Raw genomic sequence first — 20768 nt, 5'->3', positions numbered from 1 at the left:
TGCTAATTTCTAAGCCCTTGAAGGCCGCCTCTTCTCTCAGGGCATTTTGACAGTTTTTCACCACTAGAGGGTGTTAGTTCATGTGTGTCATATAGATAACACTGTGCTAACACACGTGGAGTTCCAGTGAGCCAGCTCTGATTGGCTAAAATGGATGCCTGTCAAAAGAACTGAAATAAGGGGGCAGTTTGCAGAGGCTTAGATACAGGGTAATCACAGATGTAAAAGGTGTATTTATATAACTGTGTTGGTTATGCAAAACTAGGGAATGAGTAATAAAGGGATTAACTATCTTTTTAAACAATACAAATTCTGGTGTAGACTGTCCCTTTAAGTAAAGAAATTGGGTGATATGCATCCATTGACTCCATTTCCTTGTCTTTTTTCAAAGTGGGAATAACATTAGAGGCTGTGAAAAATCTAGAAGGTTTAATGTTGTTTTAAGAAGTAATTATTATATAGAGTAAATAGTACGGGCGAGATTTGTTCTTGTATAATTTTATAAAATCCCGCAGGGAGTTGGTCTGGGCCAGGTGCCTTACTATTTGCCAATCTAGAAATCACTTGCGTAAGTTCATCTAATGTAATTTTGCTGTTAAGCAATGACAGTTGATCCGGTGACACTTTAGGAAGAATAATATTGTCCCAGATTTTTTTATTTTTTTTATTTTAATTTTTATTAGATTTTCAAAAGTTACAAAACTCAAAACAAATAAACATCAGAATAATTTTACAAACATTTCCTGACTTCCTATATAACAATAATATTCCAAAATTGTCACAGCAACCTAGTTCTTTACTTTATTAGGGCACTTAATAATTCCAGAACACATTTCCCCATTCTACAGTCTAGAGCAGTGTTTAATCCATTACATCCATCTTATTACTTATTAGGATTACAGTGAACCCTGTTACACTACACCACTATTGTTTCTGAGTATTCTTCCCATATAAATCTAATAGAGTAATACTCCTCAAGGCGGTTGGTTTGCTGGTAATGGTATTTTTCCAGGGATAGCAATCTAGATACCTGCTCTCTCCACTCCTGAACACAAGGGATTCTAGGAGTTTTCCATAATCTTGGGATTAGTTGTTTGGCACCACTCAGAACAATATATAACAGGGTTGATCTTAGTTTACATTTTAACTTGGGGGTTCTGTTGAATACAAATGGATTATTTTCTAAATGAGTTCCCAACAGTTTGTCTATTTCTCTTCTTATGTCGTTCCAATATTGTTCCAACAATGGGCAGCTCCACCAAATATGTGAGAGTGTCCCCTCCTGATTACATCCCCTCCAACATAGCTTGCTGGCATTTGGGAAAATGTTTGATAGTCTTTTTGGGGACAAATACCATCTAGTCAATATTTTTAGATTGGTCTCTGTTATATTCATGGAAGATGGAGCTTTCCCCATTTGGTGGAATATTAACTGCCAATCCTTTGGTGATAGGGTTATCTGTAGCTCATTTTCCCTTGTTTTAATGTATGCTGGTGGCTGGTGTGAATGAACTAATAATATTAATTTATATGAGTGTGATAATCCCTTTTTCGTGACCCCTGATGAGTAACACATGTTCTCAAAGGGAGTAAGTGGTCTGATAATATCCGATTTACACTTATTATAGTTTACATAATGTGCTAGTTGGAAGTGTTCATACCAGTTTTGACAAGTGTATATATGCTTGTCTGCTAGTTCCGCCCTTGTCATCAGTTTACCATTTTCCAATACTGAATATATAGGTATTCCACTATATATGTTCATGTCCTCTATTCTAATCATATTATGTCCTACTGGGGAATTAGTGTTCGCCAACAGGGGGGTCAGGGGGGAAGGGATTGAGGAAATATCTTTTTTATTTTTCAAAAGGAGATCCCACGTTTCCAGCGTTTCAAGAACTAAGCTTGGTACTGTTTGGAAATAATATAAAATACGTGGTAACAGCGACATTTTAAAAGCATGAATGTGGCCTAAGCATGAAAGATATTTATGTCTCCACCCATTTATTTCTACTTGCAGTTCTTTAAACAGTTTCATGTAGTTTAGTGTAAAAAGTTCCTCTTGTGTCTTTGCTATTTGTATTCCTAGGTATGTTAAAGATTTTTTCTGTATGGAAAATTTTTAACGATTATTAATTAACTGTAGTTGTTCATCAGTCTCTAATCTCTGACTTCGTGTTGTTGATCTTAAAATGAGAATGTAAACTATATTGATGTAGCTCTGTCTGTAGGGCTTTAAGGGATGTGAGGGGCTGTGTAAGTGTCATTAGGATATCATCCGCATAAAGTGATAATTTATATTGCGTGTCGTGTATTTTAATACCTTTAATATCATTATTATGGTGTATTTTGGAGTCCCAGATTTTTTTCTTAGCCTCTTTATCGATATTATCTGATGAATATAGTTTCTGGGGAAAAAAACAGAAATTGGGCCATGATATCTTTAGGCAAAGTATATTTTTTGCCTCAAACTGCAATGGCCCCTATATAGTTATTTTTCTTTCCACTTTTAGTAAAATTATCTAGAAATGGGGCTGATTTTGGCGAGTATCTATTAAATAATACATTATTTTTTATATCTATTTGTACTATTTGTTGGTTTAGAAAAGATTCTCTCTCTAATTTGGCTTTCTGATATTCTAACCAACATCCTTTTGGACATGTACGCTTTAATTTCTCCTCTGAGAAAGGCTTTTGCTGTCTCCAAGAAAATTTCAGTTTTCGGGAATTACTCCTTATACATTTTTTGAACTCCCTCCATTTATGAGATAGCCAATTTCTAAATCTGATATTAGTGAGTAAATAAGATGGGAAAAACATAATTTATGTAAGAACTTACCTGATAAATTCATTTCTTTCATATTAGCAAGAGTCCATGAGCTAGTGACGTATGGGATATACATTCCTACCAGGAGGGGCAAAGTTTCCCAAACCTTAAAATGCCTATAAATACACCCCTCACCACACCCACAAATCAGTTTAACGAATAGCCAAGAAGTGGGGTGATAAGAAAAAAGTGCGAAAGCATAAAAAAATAAGGAATTGGAATAATTGTGCTTTATACAAAAAATCATAACCACCACAAAAAAGGGTGGGCCTCATGGACTCTTGCTAATATGAAAGAAATGAATTTATCAGGTAAGTTCTTACATAAATTATGTTTTCTTTCATGTAATTAGCAAGAGTCCATGAGCTAGTGACGTATGGGATAATGACTACCCAAGATGTGGATCTTTCCACCCAAGAGTCACTAGAGAGGGAGGGATAAAATAAAGACAGCCAATTCCTGCTGAAAATAATCCACACCCAAAATAAAGTTTATTGAAAAAAAGAGCAGAAGATTCAAACTGAAACCGCTGCCTGAAGTACTTTTCTACCAAAAACTGCTTCAGAAGAAGAAAACACATCAAAATGGTAGAATTTAGTAAAAGTATGCAAAGAAGACCAAGTTGCTGCTTTGCAAATCTGATCAACCGAAGCTTCATTCCTAAACGCCCAGGAAGTAGAAACTGACCTAGTAGAATGAGCTGTAATCCTTTGAGGCGGAGTTTTACCCGACTCGACATAAGCATGATGAATTAAAGATTTCAACCAAGATGCCAAAGAAATGGCAGAAGCTTTCTGGCCTTTTCTAGAACCGGAAAAGATAACAAATAGACTAGAAGTCTTTCGGAAAGACTTAGTAGCTTCAACATAATATTTCAAAGCTCTAACAACATCCAAAGAATGCAACGATTTCTCCTTAGAATTCTTAGGATTAGGACATAATGAAGGAACCACAATTTCTCTACTAATGTTGTTGGAATTCACAACTTTAGGCAAAAATTCAAAAGAAGTTCGCAACACCGCCTTATCCTGATGAAAAATCAGAAAAGGAGACTCACAAGAAAGAGCAGATAATTCAGAGACTCTTCTGGCAGAAGAGATGGCCAAAAGGAACAAAACTTTCCAAGAAAGTAATTTAATGTCCAAAGAATGCATAGGTTCAAACGGAGGAGCTTGAAGAGCCCCCAGAACCAAATTCAAACTCCAAGGAGGAGAAATTGACTTAATGACAGGTTTTATACGAACCAAGGCTTGTACAAAACAATGAATATCAGGAAGATTAGCAATCTTTCTGTGAAAAAGAACAGAAAGAGCAGAGATTTAACCTTTCAAGGAACTTGCGGACAAACCTTTATCTAAACCATCCTGAAGAAACTGTAAAATTCTCGGAATTCTAAAAGAATGCCAGGAAAAATGATGAGAAAGACACCAAGAAATATAAGTCTTCCAGACTCTATAATATATCTCTCTAGATACAGATTTACGAGCCTGTAACATAGTATTAATCACAGAGTCAGAGAAACCTCTTTGACCAAGAATCAAGCGTTCAATCTCCATACCTTTAAATTTAAGGATTTTAAATCCTGATGGAAAAAAGGACCTTGCGACAGAAGGTCTAGTCTTAACGGAAGAGTCCACGGTTGACAAGAGGCCATCCGGACAAGATCCGCATACCAAAACCTGTGAGGCCATGCCGGAGCTACCAGCAGAACAAACGAGCATTCCTTCAGAATCTTGGAGATTACTCTTGGAAGAAGAACTAGAGGCGGAAAGATATAGGCAGGATGATACTTCCAAGGAAGTGATAATGCATCCACTGCCTCCGCCTGAGGATCCCGGGATCTGGACAGATACCTGGGAAGTTTCTTGTTTAGATGAGAAGCCATCAGATCTATTTCTGGAAGTTCCCACATTTGAACAATCTGAAGAAATACCTCTGGGTGAAGAGACCATTCGCCCGGATGCAACGTTTGGCGACTGAGATAATCCGCTTCCCAATTGTCTATTCCTGGAATATGAACCGCAGAGATTAGACAGGAGCTGGATTCCGCCCAAACCAGAATTCGAGATACTTCTTTCATAGCCAGAGGACTGTGAGTCCCTCCTTGATGATTGATGTATGCCACAGTTGTGACATTGTCTGTCTGAAAACAAATGAACGATTCTCTCTTCAGAAGAGGCCAAGACTGAAGAGCTCTGAAAATTGCACGGAGTTCCAAAATATTGATCGGTAATCTCACCTCCTGAGATTCCCAAACTCCTTGTGCCGTCAGAGACCCCCACACAGCTTCCCAACCTGTAAGACTTGCATCTGTTGAAATTACAGTCCAGGTCGGAAGAACAAAAGAAGCCCCCTGAATTAAACGATGGTGATCTGTCCACCACGTCAGAGAGTGTCGTACAATCGGTTTTAAAGATATTAATTGAGATATCTTTGTGTAATCCCTGCACCATTGATTCAGCATACAGAGCTGAAGAGGCCGCATGTGAAAACGAGCAAAGGGGATCGCGTCCGATGCAGCAGTCATAAGACCTAGAATTTCCATGCATAAGGCTACCGAAGGGAATGATTGTGACTGAAGGTTTCGACAAGCTGAAATCAATTTTAGACGTCTCTTTTCTGTCAAAGACAGAGTCATGGACACTGAATCTATTTGGAAACCCAAAAAGGTTACCCTTGTCTGAGGAATCAATGAACTTTTTAGTAAATTGATCCTCCAACCATGATCTTGAAGAAACAACACAAGTCGATTCGTATGAGATTCTGCAAAATGTAAAGACTGAGCAAGTACCAAGATATCGTCCAAATAAGGAAATACCACAATACCCTGTTCTCTGATTACAGACAGAAGGGCACCGAGAACCTTTGTAAAAATTCTTGGGGCTGTAGCTAGGCCAAACGGCAGAGCCACAAACTGGTAATGCTTGTCCAGGAAAGAGAATCTCAGGAACTGATAGTGATCTGGATGAATCGGAATATGCAGATATGCATCCTGTAAATCTATCGTGGACATATAATGCCCTTGCTGAACAAAAGGCAAGATAGTCCTTACAGTTACCATTTTGAATGTTGGTATCCTTACATAACGATTCAATATTTTTAGATCCAGAACTGGTCTGAAGGAATTCTCCTTCTTTGGTACAATGAAGAGATTCAAATAAAACCCCAGCCCCTGTTCCAGAACTGGAACTGGCATAATTACTCCAGCCAACTCTAGATCTGAAACACATTTCAGAAATGCTTGAGCTTTCGCTGGGTTTACTGGGACACGGGAAAGAAAAAATCTCTTTGCAGGAGGTCTTATCTTGAAACCAATTCTGTACCCTTCTGAAACGATGTTCTGAATCCAAAGATTGTGAACAGAATTGATCCAAATTTCTTTGAAAAAAACGTAACCTGCCCCCTACCAGCTGGGCTGGAATGAGGGCCGCACCTTCATGTGGACTTAGAAGCTGACTTTGCTTTTCTAGAAGGCTTGGATTTATTCCAGACTGGAGATGGTTTCCAAACTGAAACTGCTCCTGAGGAAGAAGGATCAGGCTTTTGTTCTTTGTTGAAACGAAAGGAACGAAAACGATTATTAGCCCTGTTTTTACCCTTAGATCTTTTATCCTGTGGTAAAAAAGTTCCTTTCCCACCAGTAACAGTTGAGATAATAGAATCCAACTGAGAACCAAATAATTTGTTACCCTGGAAAGAAATGGAAAGTAGAGTCGATTTAGAAGACATATCAGCATTCCAAGTTTTAAGCCATAAAGCTCTTCTAGCTAAAATAGCTAGAGACATAAACCTGACATCAACTCTGATAATATCAAAAATGGCATCACAGATAAAATTATTAGCATGTTGCAGAAGAATAATAATATTATGAGAATCATGATCTGTTACTTGTTGCGCTAAAGTTTCCAACCAAAAAGTTGAAGCTGCAGCAACATCAGCCAATGATATAGCAGGTCTAAGAAGATTACCTGAACACAGATAAGCTTTTCTTAGAAAGGATTCAATTTTCCTATCTAAAGGATCCTTAAACGAAGTACCATCTGACGTAGGAATAGTAGTACGTTTAGCAAGGGTAGAAATAGCCCCATCAACTTTAGGGATTTTGTCCCAAAATTCTAATCTATCAGATGGCACAGGATATAATTGCTTAAAACGTTTAGAAGGAGTAAATGAATTACCCAAATTATTCCATTCTCTGGAAATTACTTCAGAAATAGCACCAGGAACAGGAAAAACTTCTGGAATAACCACAGGAGATTTAAAGACCTTATCTAAACGTTTAGATTTAGTATCAAGAGGACCAGAATCCTCAATTTCTAAAGCAATTAGTACTTCTTTAAGTTAAGAACGAATAAATTCCATTTTAAATAAATATGAAGATTTATTAGCATCAACCTCTGAGACAGAATCCTCTGAACTAGAAGAGTCATTAGAATCAGAATGATGATGTTCATTTAAAAATTCATCTGTATAAAGAGAAGTTTTAAAAGATTTTTTATGTTTACTAGAAGGAGGAATAACAGACATAGCCTTCTTGATGGATTCAGAAACAAAATCTCTTATGTTATCAGGAACACTCTGAACATTAGATGTTGATGGAACTGCAACAGGTAATGGTACATTACTAAAGGAAATATTATCTGCATTAACGAGTTTGTCATGACAATTAGTACAAACAACAGCTGGAGGAACAGCTACCAAAAGTTTACAGCAGATACACTTAGCTTTGGTAGTTCCAGCACCAGACAGCGATTTTCCTGAAGTATCTTCTGACTCAGATGCAACGTGAGACATCTTGCAATATGTAAGAGAAAAAACAACATAAAAAGCAAAATTGATCAAATTCCTTAAATGACAGTTTCAGGAATGGGAAAAAATGCCAAGGAACAAGCTTCTAGCAACCAGAAGCAATGAAAAATGAGACTTAAATAATGTGGAGACAAAAGCAACGCCCATATTTTTTAGCGCCAAAATAAGACGCCCACATTATTTGGCGGCTAAATGCTTTTGGCACCAAAAATGACACCACATCCGTAACGCCAACATTTTTGGCGCAAAAGAACGTCAAAAAAATGACGCAACTTCCGGCGACACGTATGACGCCGGAAACAGATAAGATTTTTTTGCGCCAAAAAAGTCCGTGCCAGAATGACGTAATAAAATGAAGCATTTTCAGCCCCCGTGAGCCTAACAGCCCACAGGGAAAAAGTCAAATTTTTTTTAAGGTAAGAAAAAAATAATTGATTCAAATGCATTATCCCAAATATGAAACTGACTGTCTGAAAATAAGGAATGTTGAACATCCTGAGTCAAGGCAAATAAATGTTTGAATACATATATTTAGAACTTTATAAAAAGTGCCCAACCATAGCTTAGAGTGTTGCAGAAAATAAGATTTACTTACCCCAGGACACTCATCTACATGTTTGTAGAAAGCCAAACCAGTACTGAAACGAAAATCAGCAGAGGTAATGGTATATATAAGAGTATATCGTCGATCTGAAAAGGGAGGTAAGAGATGAATCTCTACGACCGATAACAGAGAACCTATGAAATAGACCCCGTAGAAGGAGATCATTGCATTCAAATAGGAAATACTCTCCTCACATCCCTCTGACATTCACTGCACGCTGAGAGGAAAACCGGGCTCCAACCTGCTGCGGAGCGCATATCAACGTAGAATCTAGCACAAACTTACTTCACCACCTCCATAGGAGGCAAAGTTTGTAAAACTGATTTGTGGGTGTGGTGAGGGGTGTATTTATAGGCATTTTAAGGTTTGGGAAACTTTGCCCCTCCTGGTAGGAATGTATATCCCATACGTCACTAGCTCATGGACTCTTGCTAATTACATGAAAGAAAAGAATTCCCCAGATTGTTTCTTCCAGTTCTGGCTCGGTTGTATAGTTAGCGAGATAACTGCGTGTTCTGAAATTAAAAATATTCATAAAATTAGTTGTGATTTCAGCTCCCAGGAGCGATTCACTCACCAAGAACATATCAATTCTTAATAAGGACTTGTATGACCTTGATTCCCATGTATATAATTGTTCATCTGGGTGCTGAAGATTCCACACATCTTTTAATTTAATTTTTTTTCAAAATTAACTAAGACCGTAGATTCCTTTTTATATCTATTAGCTTTTAATGTTTTGAGTCAAAATTAAACTTTCATGATTCAGATAGAGCAGGCAATTTTAAACAACTTTTTAATGTAATCTCTATTAACCAAATGTGCACAGACATTTTATATTTACACTGTTAGAATCACCAGGTTCTACTGAGCATGTGCTAGAAAGCCCAGAATATACATATATGCATTTGTGATTGGCTGATAGCTATCACATGATATCACATGATACAGGAGGAGTGGAAATAGTCATAACTTTGACATTTGTAAGAAAAAAATCTACTAATTTGAAGTTCAGACTAAATGCTATTGCATTATCTTGTTGTCATTTCTTTGTTGATTATGCAAATCTACTGTATTTACTGGTTCTTTAAACTATAAACAGTGTATATGGGGATTTGTTACTCAGCATCAAATATATTATGCTCAATACCTATGTGTGATACTGTTTTTTACAAATTATAGTTATTTTTTATTGAGGCAATGACCTAATGTCTGCTCTACAAAGCGCTGCGGAATCTGTTGGCGCTCTACAAATAACCGATAATAATAATAATAATAAATAATACATGTGGTTGTGTTCAGATATAAAATATCTTAACAAAAGGGCATAGTGATCATGTTGATATAAGGTTCAAAAGACTTCCTTCCCACCCAAAAATTAGTTGATGTACATAGATTAATTTCCTTGATACGTGGAATGCAAATAACAATAGCAATAATAATGATTTCTGTCAGAGTTTGTTCACCCATAAATTATGTAACAAGTTAAAATGCTCTCAAGGTAAAATAATTATATTATTAATAAATAATATTATTCCAATTGTATTTCTTATAAACAGGTGAATTTACAAACTGCTGTAATCTGAGTCATGGTCAGAGGGCTGATACTTCTTTAAATATTCTTCAAAATCAAAGAAGCCACATGGGAAATTCATGTTCTGACTGTGGGAAATGTTTTACTCTGAAATCGCAGCTTATTGACCATCAGAAACCTCATGCAGGAGAGAAAGCATGTTCATGTACTGAATATGGGAAATGTTTGACTAAGAAATCACATCTTATTAGTCATCAGACAATTCATACAGAGGAGAAAGTATTTTCATGTTCTGAATGTGGGAAATATTTTAGACAGAAAGGAGGGCTTGATATTCATAAGAAAATTCATACAGGAGAGAAAGCATTTTCATGTTCTGAATGTGGGAAATGTTTTACCTTTAAATCAGCTCTTAATAATCATATGAAAAATCATACAGGAGAGAAAGCATTTTCATGTTCTGAATGTGGAAAATGTTTTACCTTTAAATCAGCTCTTAATAATCATATGAAAAATCATACAGGAGAGAAAGCATTTTCATGTTCAGAATGTGGAAAATGTTATACTGAGAAATCATATCTTATTAAGCACCAGAAAATGCATACAGAAGAGAAAGCATTTTCATGTTCTGAATGTGGGAAATGTTTTACCTTTAAGTCATCTCTTAATTATCATATGAAACTTCATACAGGAGAGAAAGAATTTTCATGTTCTGAATGTGAGAAATGTTTTACTAAGAAATCACATCTTATTAGTCATCAGACAATTCATACAGGGGAGAAAGCATTTTCATGTTCTGAATGTGGGAAATGTTTTAGACAGAAAGGAGGGCTTGATATTCATAAGACAATTCATACAGGAGAGAAAGCATTTTCATGTTCTGAATGTGGGAAACGGTTTACTGTGAAATCACATCTTAATAGTCATCAGACAATTCATACAGGGGAGAAAGCATTTTCATGTTCTGAATGTGGGAAATGTTTTAGACAGAAAGCAGTGCTTGAAAATCATAAGAAAATTCATACAAAAATGAGAGCATTTTCGTGTTCTGAATGTGGGAAATGGTTTAGTGTGAAATCACATCTTATTAGTCACCAGACAATTCATACAGGGGAAAAAGCATGTTCATGTTCTGAATGTGGGAAATGTTTTGCATTTAAATCAGCTCTTAATAATCATATGAAAATTCATACAGGAGTGAAAGCATTTTCATGTTTGGAATGTGGAAAATGTTATGCTGAGAAATCATATCTTATTAGACACCAGAGAATGCATACAGGAGAAAAAGCATTTTCATGTTCTGAATGTGGGAAATGTTTTACTAAGAAATCACATCTTGTTGGTCATCAGACAATTCATACAGGGGAGAAAGCATTTTCATGTTCTGAATGTGGGAAATGTTTTAGACTGAAACAAGGGCTTGAAATTCATAAGAAAATTCATACAGGAGAGAAAGCATTTTCATGTTCTGAATGATTTAACCTTTCAAGGAACTTGCGGACAAACCTTTATCTAAACCATCCTGAAGAAACTGTAAAATTCTCGGAATTCTAAAAGAATGCCAGGAAAAATGATGAGAAAGACACCAAGAAATATAAGTCTTCCAGACTCTATAATATATCTCTCTAGATACAGATTTACGAGCCTGTAACATAGTATTAATCACAGAGTCAGAGAAACCTCTTTGACCAAGAATCAAGCGTTCAATCTCCATACCTTTAAATTTAAGGATTTGAAATCCTGATGGAAAAAAGGACCTTGCGACAGAAGGTCTAGTCTTAACGGAAGAGTCCACGGTTGACAAGAGGCCATCCGGACAAGATCCGCATACCAAAACCTGTGAGGCCATGCCGGAGCTACCAGCAGAACAAACGAGCATTCCTTCAGAATCTTGGAGATTACTCTTGGAAGAAGAACTAGAGGCGGAAAGATATAGGCAGGATGATACTTCCAAGGAAGTGATAATGCATCCACTGCCTCCGCCTGAGGATCCCGGGATCTGGACAGATACCTGGGAAGTTTCTTGTTTAGATGAGAAGCCATCAGATCTATTTCTGGAAGTTCCCACATTTGAACAATCTGAAGAAATACCTCTGGGTGAAGAGACCATTCGCCCGGATGCAACGTTTGGCGACTGAGATAATCCGCTTCCCAATTGTCTATTCCTGGAATATGAACCACAGAGATTAGACAGGAGCTGGATTCCGCCCAAACCAGAATTCGAGATACTTCTTTCATAGCCAGAGGACTGTGAGTCCCTCCTTGATGATTGATGTATGCCACAGTTGTGACATTGTCTGTCTGAAAACAAATGAACGATTCTCTCTTCAGAAGAGGCCAAGACTGAAGAGCTCTGAAAATTGCACGGAGTTCCAAAATATTGATCGGTAATCTCACCTCCTGAGATTCCCAAACTCCTTGTGCCGTCAGAGACCCCCACACAGCTTCCCAACCTGTAAGACTTGCATCTGTTGAAATTACAGTCCAGGTCGGAAGAACAAAAGAAGCCCCCTGAATTAAACAATGGTGATCTGTCCACCACGTCAGAGAGTGTCGTACAATCGGTTTTAAAGATATTAATTGAGATATCTTTGTGTAATCCCTGCACCATTGATTCAGCATACAGAGCTGAAGAGGCCGCATGTGAAAATGAGCAAAGGGGATCGCGTCCGATGCAGCAGTCATAAGACCTAGAATTTCCATGCATAAGGCTACCGAAGGGAATGATTGTGACTGAAGGTTTCGACAAGCTGAAATCAATTTTAGACGTCTCTTTTCTGTCAAAGACAGAGTCATGGACACTGAATCTATTTGGAAACCCAAAAAGGTTACCCTTGTCTGAGGAATCAATGAACTTTTTAGTAAATTGATCCTCCAACCATGATCTTGAAGAAACAACACAAGTCGATTTGTATGAGATTCTGCAAAATGTAAAGACTGAGCAAGTACCAAGATATCGTCCAAATAAGGAAATACCACAATACCCTGTTCTCTGATTACAGACAGAAGGGCACCGAGAACCTTTGTAAAAATTCTTGGGGCTGTAGCTAGGCCAAACGGCAGAGCCACAAACTGGTAATGCTTGTCCAGGAAAGAGAATCTCAGGAACTGATAGTGATCTGGATGAATCGGAATATGCAGATATGCATCCTGTAAATCTATCGTGGACATATAATGCCCTTGCTGAACAAAAGGCAAGATAGTCCTTACAGTTACCATTTTGAATGTTGGTATCCTTACATAACGATTCAATATTTTTAGATCCAGAACTGGTCTGAAGGAATTCTCCTTCTTTGGTACAATGAAGAGATTCGAATAAAACCCCAGCCCCTGTTCCAGAACTGGAACTGGCATAATTACTCCAGCCAACTCTAGATCTGAAACACATTTCAGAAATGCTTGAGCTTTCGCTGGGTTTACTGGGACACGGGAAAGAAAAAATCTCTTTGCAGGAGGTCTTATCTTGAAACCAATTCTGTACCCTTCTGAAACGATGTTCTGAATCCAAAGATTGTGAACAGAATTGATCCAAATTTCTTTGAAAAAAACGTAACCTGCCCCCTACCAGCTGGGCTGGAATGAGGGCCGCACCTTCATGTGGACTTAGAAGCTGACTTTGCTTTTCTAGAAGGCTTGGATTTATTCCAGACTGGAGATGGTTTCCAAACTGAAACTGCTCCTGAGGAAGAAGGATCAGGCTTTTGTTCTTTGTTGAAACGAAAGGAACGAAAACGATTATTAGCCCTGTTTTTACCCTTAGATCTTTTATCCTGTGGTAAAAAAGTTCCTTTCCCACCAGTAACAGTTGAGATAATAGAATCCAACTGAGAACCAAATAATTTGTTACCCTGGAAAGAAATGGAAAGTAGAGTCGATTTAGAAGACATATCAGCATTCCAAGTTTTAAGCCATAAAGCTCTTCTAGCTAAAATAGCTAGAGACATAAACCTGACATCAACTCTGATAATATCAAAAATGGCATCACAGATAAAATTATTAGCATGTTGCAGAAGAATAATAATATTATGAGAATCATGATCTGTTACTTGTTGCGCTAAAGTTTCCAACCAAAAAGTTGAAGCTGCAGCAACATCAGCCAATGATGAGCACAGAAAAGCTTTTCTTAGAAAGGATTCAATTTTCCTATCTAAAGGATCCTTAAACGAAGTACCATCTGACGTAGGAATAGTAGTACGTTTAGCAAGGGTAGAAATAGCCCCATCAACTTTAGGGATTTTGTCCCAAAATTCTAATCTATCAGATGGCACAGGATATAATTGCTTAAAACGTTTAGAAGGAGTAAATGAATTACCCAAATTATTCCATTCTCTGGAAATTACTTCAGAAATAGCACCAGGAACAGGAAAAACTTCTGGAATAACCACAGGAGATTTAAAGACCTTATCTAAACGTTTAGATTTAGTATCAAGAGGACCAGAATCCTCAATTTCTAAAGCAATTAGTACTTCTTTAAGTAAAGAACGAATAAATTCCATTTTAAATAAATATGAAGATTTATCAGCATCAACCTCTGAGACAGAATCCTCTGAACTAGAAGAGTCATTAGAATCAGAATGATGATGTTCATTTAAAAATTCATCTGTATAAAGAGAAGTTTTAAAAGATTTTTTATGTTTACTAGAAGGAGGAATAACAGACATAGCCTTCTTGATGGATTCAGAAACAAAATCTCTTATGTTATCAGGAACACTCTGAACATTAGATGTTGATGGAACTGCAACAGGTAATGGTACATTACTAAAGGAAATATTATCTGCATTAATGAGTTTGTCATGACAATTAGTACAAACAACAGCTGGAGGAACAGCTACCAAAAGTTTACAGCAGATACACTTAGCTTTGGTAGTTCCAGCACCAGACAGCGATTTTCCTGAAGTATCTTCTGACTCAGATGCAACGTGAGACATCTTGCAATATGTAAGAGAAAAAACAACATAAAAAGCAAAATTGATCAAATTCCTTAAATGACAGTTTCAGGAATGGGAAAAAATGCCAAGGAACAAGCTTCTAGCAACCAGAAGCAATGAAAAATGAGACTTAAATAATGTGGAGACAAAAGCGACGCCCATATTTTTTAGCGCCAAAATAAGACGCCCACATTATTTGGCGGCTAAATGCTTTTGGCGCCAAAAATGACGCCACATCCGTAACGCCGACATTTTTGGCGCAAAAGAACGTCAAAAAAATGACGCAACTTCCGGCGACACGTATGACGCCGTAAACAGATAAGATTTTTTTTGCGCCAAAAAAGTCCGCGCCAGAATGACGTAATAAAATGAAGCATTTTCAGCCCCCGTGAGCCTAACAGCTCACAGGGAAAAAGTCAAAAAAATTTTAAGGTAAGAAAAAAATAATTGATTCAAATGCATTATCCCAAATATGAAACTGACTGAAAATAAGGAATGTTGAACATCCTGAGTCAAGGCAAATAAATGTTTGAATACATATATTTAGAACTTTATAAAAAAGTGCCCAACCATAGCTTAGAGTGTCGCAGAAAATAAGATTTACTTACCCCAGGACACTCATCTACATGTTTGTAGAAAGCCAAACCAGTACTGAAACGAAAATCAGCAGAGGTAATGGTATATATAAGAGTATATCGTCGATCTGAAAAGGGAGGTAAGAGATGAATCTCTACGACCGATAACAGAGAACCTATGAAATAGACCCCGTAGAAGGAGATCATTGCATTCAAATAGGAAATACTCTCCTCACATCCCTCTGACATTCACTGCATGCTGAGAGGAAAACCGGGCTCCAACCTGCTGCGGAGCGCATATCAACGTAGAATCTAGCACAAACTTACTTCACCACCTCCATAGGAGGCAAAGTTTGTAAAACTGATTTGTGGGTGTGGTGAGGGGTGTATTTATAGGCATTTTAAGGTTTGGGAAACTTTGCCCCTCCTGGTAGGAATGTATATCCCATACGTCACTAGCTCATGGACTCTTGCTTATTACATGAAAGAAAAGAATTCCCCAGATTGTTTCTTCCAGTTCTGGCTCAGTTGTATAGTTAGCGAGATAACTGCGTGTTCTGAAATTAAAAATATTCATAAAATTAGTTGTGATTTCAGCTCCCAGGAGCGATTCACTCACCAAGAACATATCAATTCTTAATAAGGACTTGTATGACCTTGATTCCCATGTATATAATTGTTCATCTGGGTGCTGAAGATTCCACACATCTTTTAATTTAATTTTTTTTGCAAAATTAACTAAGACCGTAGATTCCTTTTTATATCTATTAGCTTTTAATGTTTTGAGTCAAAATTAAACTTTCATGATTCAGATAGAGCAGGCAATTTTAAACAACTTTTTAATGTAATCTCTATTAACCAAATGTGCACAGACATTTTATATTTACACTGTTAGAATCACCAGGTTCTACTGAGCATGTGCTAGAAAGCCCAGAATATACATATATGCATTTGTGATTGGCTGATAGCTATCACATGATATCACATGATACAGGAGGAGTGGAAATAGTCATAACTTTGACATTTGTAAGAAAAAAATCTACTAATTTGAAGTTCAGACTAAATGCTATTGCATTATCTTGTTGTCATTTCTTTGTTGATTATGCAAATCTACTGTATTTACTGGTTCTTTAAACTATAAACAGTGTATATGGGGATTTGTTACTCAGCATCAAATATATTATGCTCAATACCTATGTGTGATACTGTTTTTACAAATTATAGTTATTTTTTATTGAGGCAATGACCTAATGTCTGCTCTACAAAGCGCTGCGGAATCTGTTGGCGCTCTACAAATAACCGATAATAATAATAATAATAAATAATACATGTGGTTGTGTTCAGATATAAAATATCTTAACAAAAGGGCATAGTGATCATGTTGATATAAGGTTCAAAAGACTTCCTTCCCACCCAAAAATTAGTTGATGTACATAGATTAATTTCCTTGATACGTGGAATGCAAATAACAATAGCAATAATAATGATTTCTGTCAGAGTTTGTTCACCCATAAATTATGTAACAAGTTAAAATGCTCTCAAGGTAAAATAATTATATTATTAATAAATAATATTATTCCAATTGTATTTCTTATAAACAGGTGAATTTACAAACTGCTGTAATCTGAGTCATGGTCAGAGGGCTGATACTTCTTTAAATATTCTTCAAAATCAAAGAAGCCACATGGGAAATTCATGTTCTGACTCTGGGAAATGTTTTACTCTGAAATCGCAGCTTATTGACCATCAGAAACCTCATGCAGGAGAGAAAGCATGTTCATGTACTGAATATGGGAAATGTTTGACTAAGAAATCACATCTTATTAGTCATCAGACAATTCATACAGAGGAGAAAGTATTTTCATGTTCTGAATGTGGGAAATATTTTAGACAGAAAGGAGGGCTTGATATTCATAAGAAAATTCATACAGGAGAGAAAGCATTTTCATGTTCTGAATGTGGGAAATGTTTTACCTTTAAATCAGCTCTTAATAATCATATGAAAAATCATACAGGAGAGAAAGCATTTTCATGTTCTGAATGTGGAAAATGTTTTACCTTTAAATCAGCTCTTAATAATCATATGAAAAATCATACAGGAGAGAAAGCATTTTCATGTTCAGAATGTGGAAAATGTTATACTGAGAAATCATATCTTATTAAGCACCAGAAAATGCATACAGAAGAGAAAGCATTTTCATGTTCTGAATGTGGGAAATGTTTTACCTTTAAGTCATCTCTTAATTATCATATGAAACTTCATACAGGAGAGAAAGAATTTTCATGTTCTGAATGTGAGAAATGTTTTACTAAGAAATCACATCTTATTAGTCATCAGACAATTCATACAGGGGAGAAAGCATTTTCATGTTCTGAATGTGGGAAATGTTTTAGACAGAAAGGAGGGCTTGATATTCATAAGACAATTCATACAGGAGAGAAAGCATTTTCATGTTCTGAATGTGGGAAACGGTTTACTGTGAAATCACATCTTAATAGTCATCAGACAATTCATACAGGGGAGAAAGCATTTTCATGTTCTGAATGTGGGAAATGTTTTAGACAGAAAGCAGTGCTTGAAAATCATAAGAAAATTCATACAAAAATGAGAGCATTTTCGTGTTCTGAATGTGGGAAATGGTTTAGTGTGAAATCACATCTTATTAGTCACCAGACAATTCATACAGGGGAAAAAGCATGTTCATGTTCTGAATGTGGGAAATGTTTTGCATTTAAATCAGCTCTTAATAATCATATGAAAATTCATACAGGAGTGAAAGCATTTTCATGTTTGGAATGTGGAAAATGTTATGCTGAGAAATCATATCTTATTAGACACCAGAGAATGCATACAGGAGAAAAAGCATTTTCATGTTCTGAATGTGGGAAATGTTTTACTAAGAAATCACATCTTGTTGGTCATCAGACAATTCATACAGGGGAGAAAGCATTTTCATGTTCTGAATGTGGGAAATGTTTTAGACTGAAACAAGGGCTTGAAATTCATAAGAAAATTCATACAGGAGAGAAAGCATTTTCATGTTCTGAATGATTTAACCTTTCAAGGAACTTGCGGACAAACCTTTATCTAAACCATCCTGAAGAAACTGTAAAATTCTCGGAATTCTAAAAGAATGCCAGGAAAAATGATGAGAAAGACACCAAGAAATATAAGTCTTCCAGACTCTATAATATATCTCTCTAGATACAGATTTACGAGCCTGTAACATAGTATTAATCACAGAGTCAGAGAAACCTCTTTGACCAAGAATCAAGCGTTCAATCTCCATACCTTTAAATTTAAGGATTTGAAATCCTGATGGAAAAAAGGACCTTGCGACAGAAGGTCTAGTCTTAACGGAAGAGTCCACGGTTGACAAGAGGCCATCCGGACAAGATCCGCATACCAAAACCTGTGAGGCCATGCCGGAGCTACCAGCAGAACAAACGAGCATTCCTTCAGAATCTTGGAGATTACTCTTGGAAGAAGAACTAGAGGCGGAAAGATATAGGCAGGATGATACTTCCAAGGAAGTGATAATGCATCCACTGCCTCCGCCTGAGGATCCCGGGATCTGGACAGATACCTGGGAAGTTTCTTGTTTAGATGAGAAGCCATCAGATCTATTTCTGGAAGTTCCCACATTTGAACAATCTGAAGAAATACCTCTGGGTGAAGAGACCATTCGCCCGGATGCAACGTTTGGCGACTGAGATAATCCGCTTCCCAATTGTCTATTCCTGGAATATGAACCACAGAGATTAGACAGGAGCTGGATTCCGCCCAAACCAGAATTCGAGATACTTCTTTCATAGCCAGAGGACTGTGAGTCCCTCCTTGATGATTGATGTATGCCACAGTTGTGACATTGTCTGTCTGAAAACAAATGAACGATTCTCTCTTCAGAAGAGGCCAAGACTGAAGAGCTCTGAAAATTGCACGGAGTTCCAAAATATTGATCGGTAATCTCACCTCCTGAGATTCCCAAACTCCTTGTGCCGTCAGAGACCCCCACACAGCTTCCCAACCTGTAAGACTTGCATCTGTTGAAATTACAGTCCAGGTCGGAAGAACAAAAGAAGCCCCCTGAATTAAACAATGGTGATCTGTCCACCACGTCAGAGAGTGTCGTACAATCGGTTTTAAAGATATTAATTGAGATATCTTTGTGTAATCCCTGCACCATTGATTCAGCATACAGAGCTGAAGAGGCCGCATGTGAAAATGAGCAAAGGGGATCGCGTCCGATGCAGCAGTCATAAGACCTAGAATTTCCATGCATAAGGCTACCGAAGGGAATGATTGTGACTGAAGGTTTCGACAAGCTGAAATCAATTTTAGACGTCTCTTTTCTGTCAAAGACAGAGTCATGGACACTGAATCTATTTGGAAACCCAAAAAGGTTACCCTTGTCTGAGGAATCAATGAACTTTTTAGTAAATTGATCCTCCAACCATGATCTTGAAGAAACAACACAAGTCGATTTGTATGAGATTCTGCAAAATGTAAAGACTGAGCAAGTACCAAGATATCGTCCAAATAAGGAAATACCACAATACCCTGTTCTCTGATTACAGACAGAAGGGCACCGAGAACCTTTGTAAAAATTCTTGGGGCTGTAGCTAGGCCAAACGGCAGAGCCACAAACTGGTAATGCTTGTCCAGGAAAGAGAATCTCAGGAACTGATAGTGATCTGGATGAATCGGAATATGCAGATATGCATCCTGTAAATCTATCGTGGACATATAATGCCCTTGCTGAACAAAAGGCAAGATAGTCCTTACAGTTACCATTTTGAATGTTGGTATCCTTACATAACGATTCAATATTTTTAGATCCAGAACTGGTCTGAAGGAATTCTCCTTCTTTGGTACAATGAAGAGATTCGAATAAAACCCCAGCCCCTGTTCCAGAACTGGAACTGGCATAATTACTCCAGCCAACTCTAGATCTGAAACACATTTCAGAAATGCTTGAGCTTTCGCTGGGTTTACTGGGACACGGGAAAGAAAAAATCTCTTTGCAGGAGGTCTTATCTTGAAACCAATTCTGTACCCTTCTGAAACGATGTTCTGAATCCAAAGATTGTGAACAGAATTGATCCAAATTTCTTTGAAAAAAACGTAACCTGCCCCCTACCAGCTGGGCTGGAATGAGGGCCGCACCTTCATGTGGACTTAGAAGCTGACTTTGCTTTTCTAGAAGGCTTGGATTTATTCCAGACTGGAGATGGTTTCCAAACTGAAACTGCTCCTGAGGAAGAAGGATCAGGCTTTTGTTCTTTGTTGAAACGAAAGGAACGAAAACGATTATTAGCCCTGTTTTTACCCTTAGATCTTTTATCCTGTGGTAAAAAAGTTCCTTTCCCACCAGTAACAGTTGAGATAATAGAATCCAACTGAGAACCAAATAATTTGTTACCCTGGAAAGAAATGGAAAGTAGAGTCGATTTAGAAGACATATCAGCATTCCAAGTTTTAAGCCATAAA

At 37.2% G+C, this 20768-nt stretch overlaps 1 protein-coding gene across 1 annotated transcript in view; it reads left to right on the top strand.

Annotated features, from left to right (window-relative positions):
- The window catches only part of LOC128657976 (zinc finger protein 605-like), a 173615-nt gene that overhangs the window by 149654 nt on the left and 3193 nt on the right, over window positions 1–20768 (top strand). Inside the window, exon 7 of the mRNA XM_053712416.1 lies at window positions 9800–10100. Within this exon, the coding sequence (XP_053568391.1) occupies window positions 9800–10100 (301 nt within the window). The remainder of the gene's footprint in view (window positions 1–9799; window positions 10101–20768) is intronic.

This window comes from Bombina bombina, chromosome 4, assembly GCF_027579735.1.
Source record: "Bombina bombina isolate aBomBom1 chromosome 4, aBomBom1.pri, whole genome shotgun sequence".
Lineage (NCBI taxonomy): Eukaryota > Metazoa > Chordata > Amphibia > Anura > Bombinatoridae > Bombina > Bombina bombina.
This window is presented reverse-complemented; position numbering and strand designations above follow the sequence as displayed.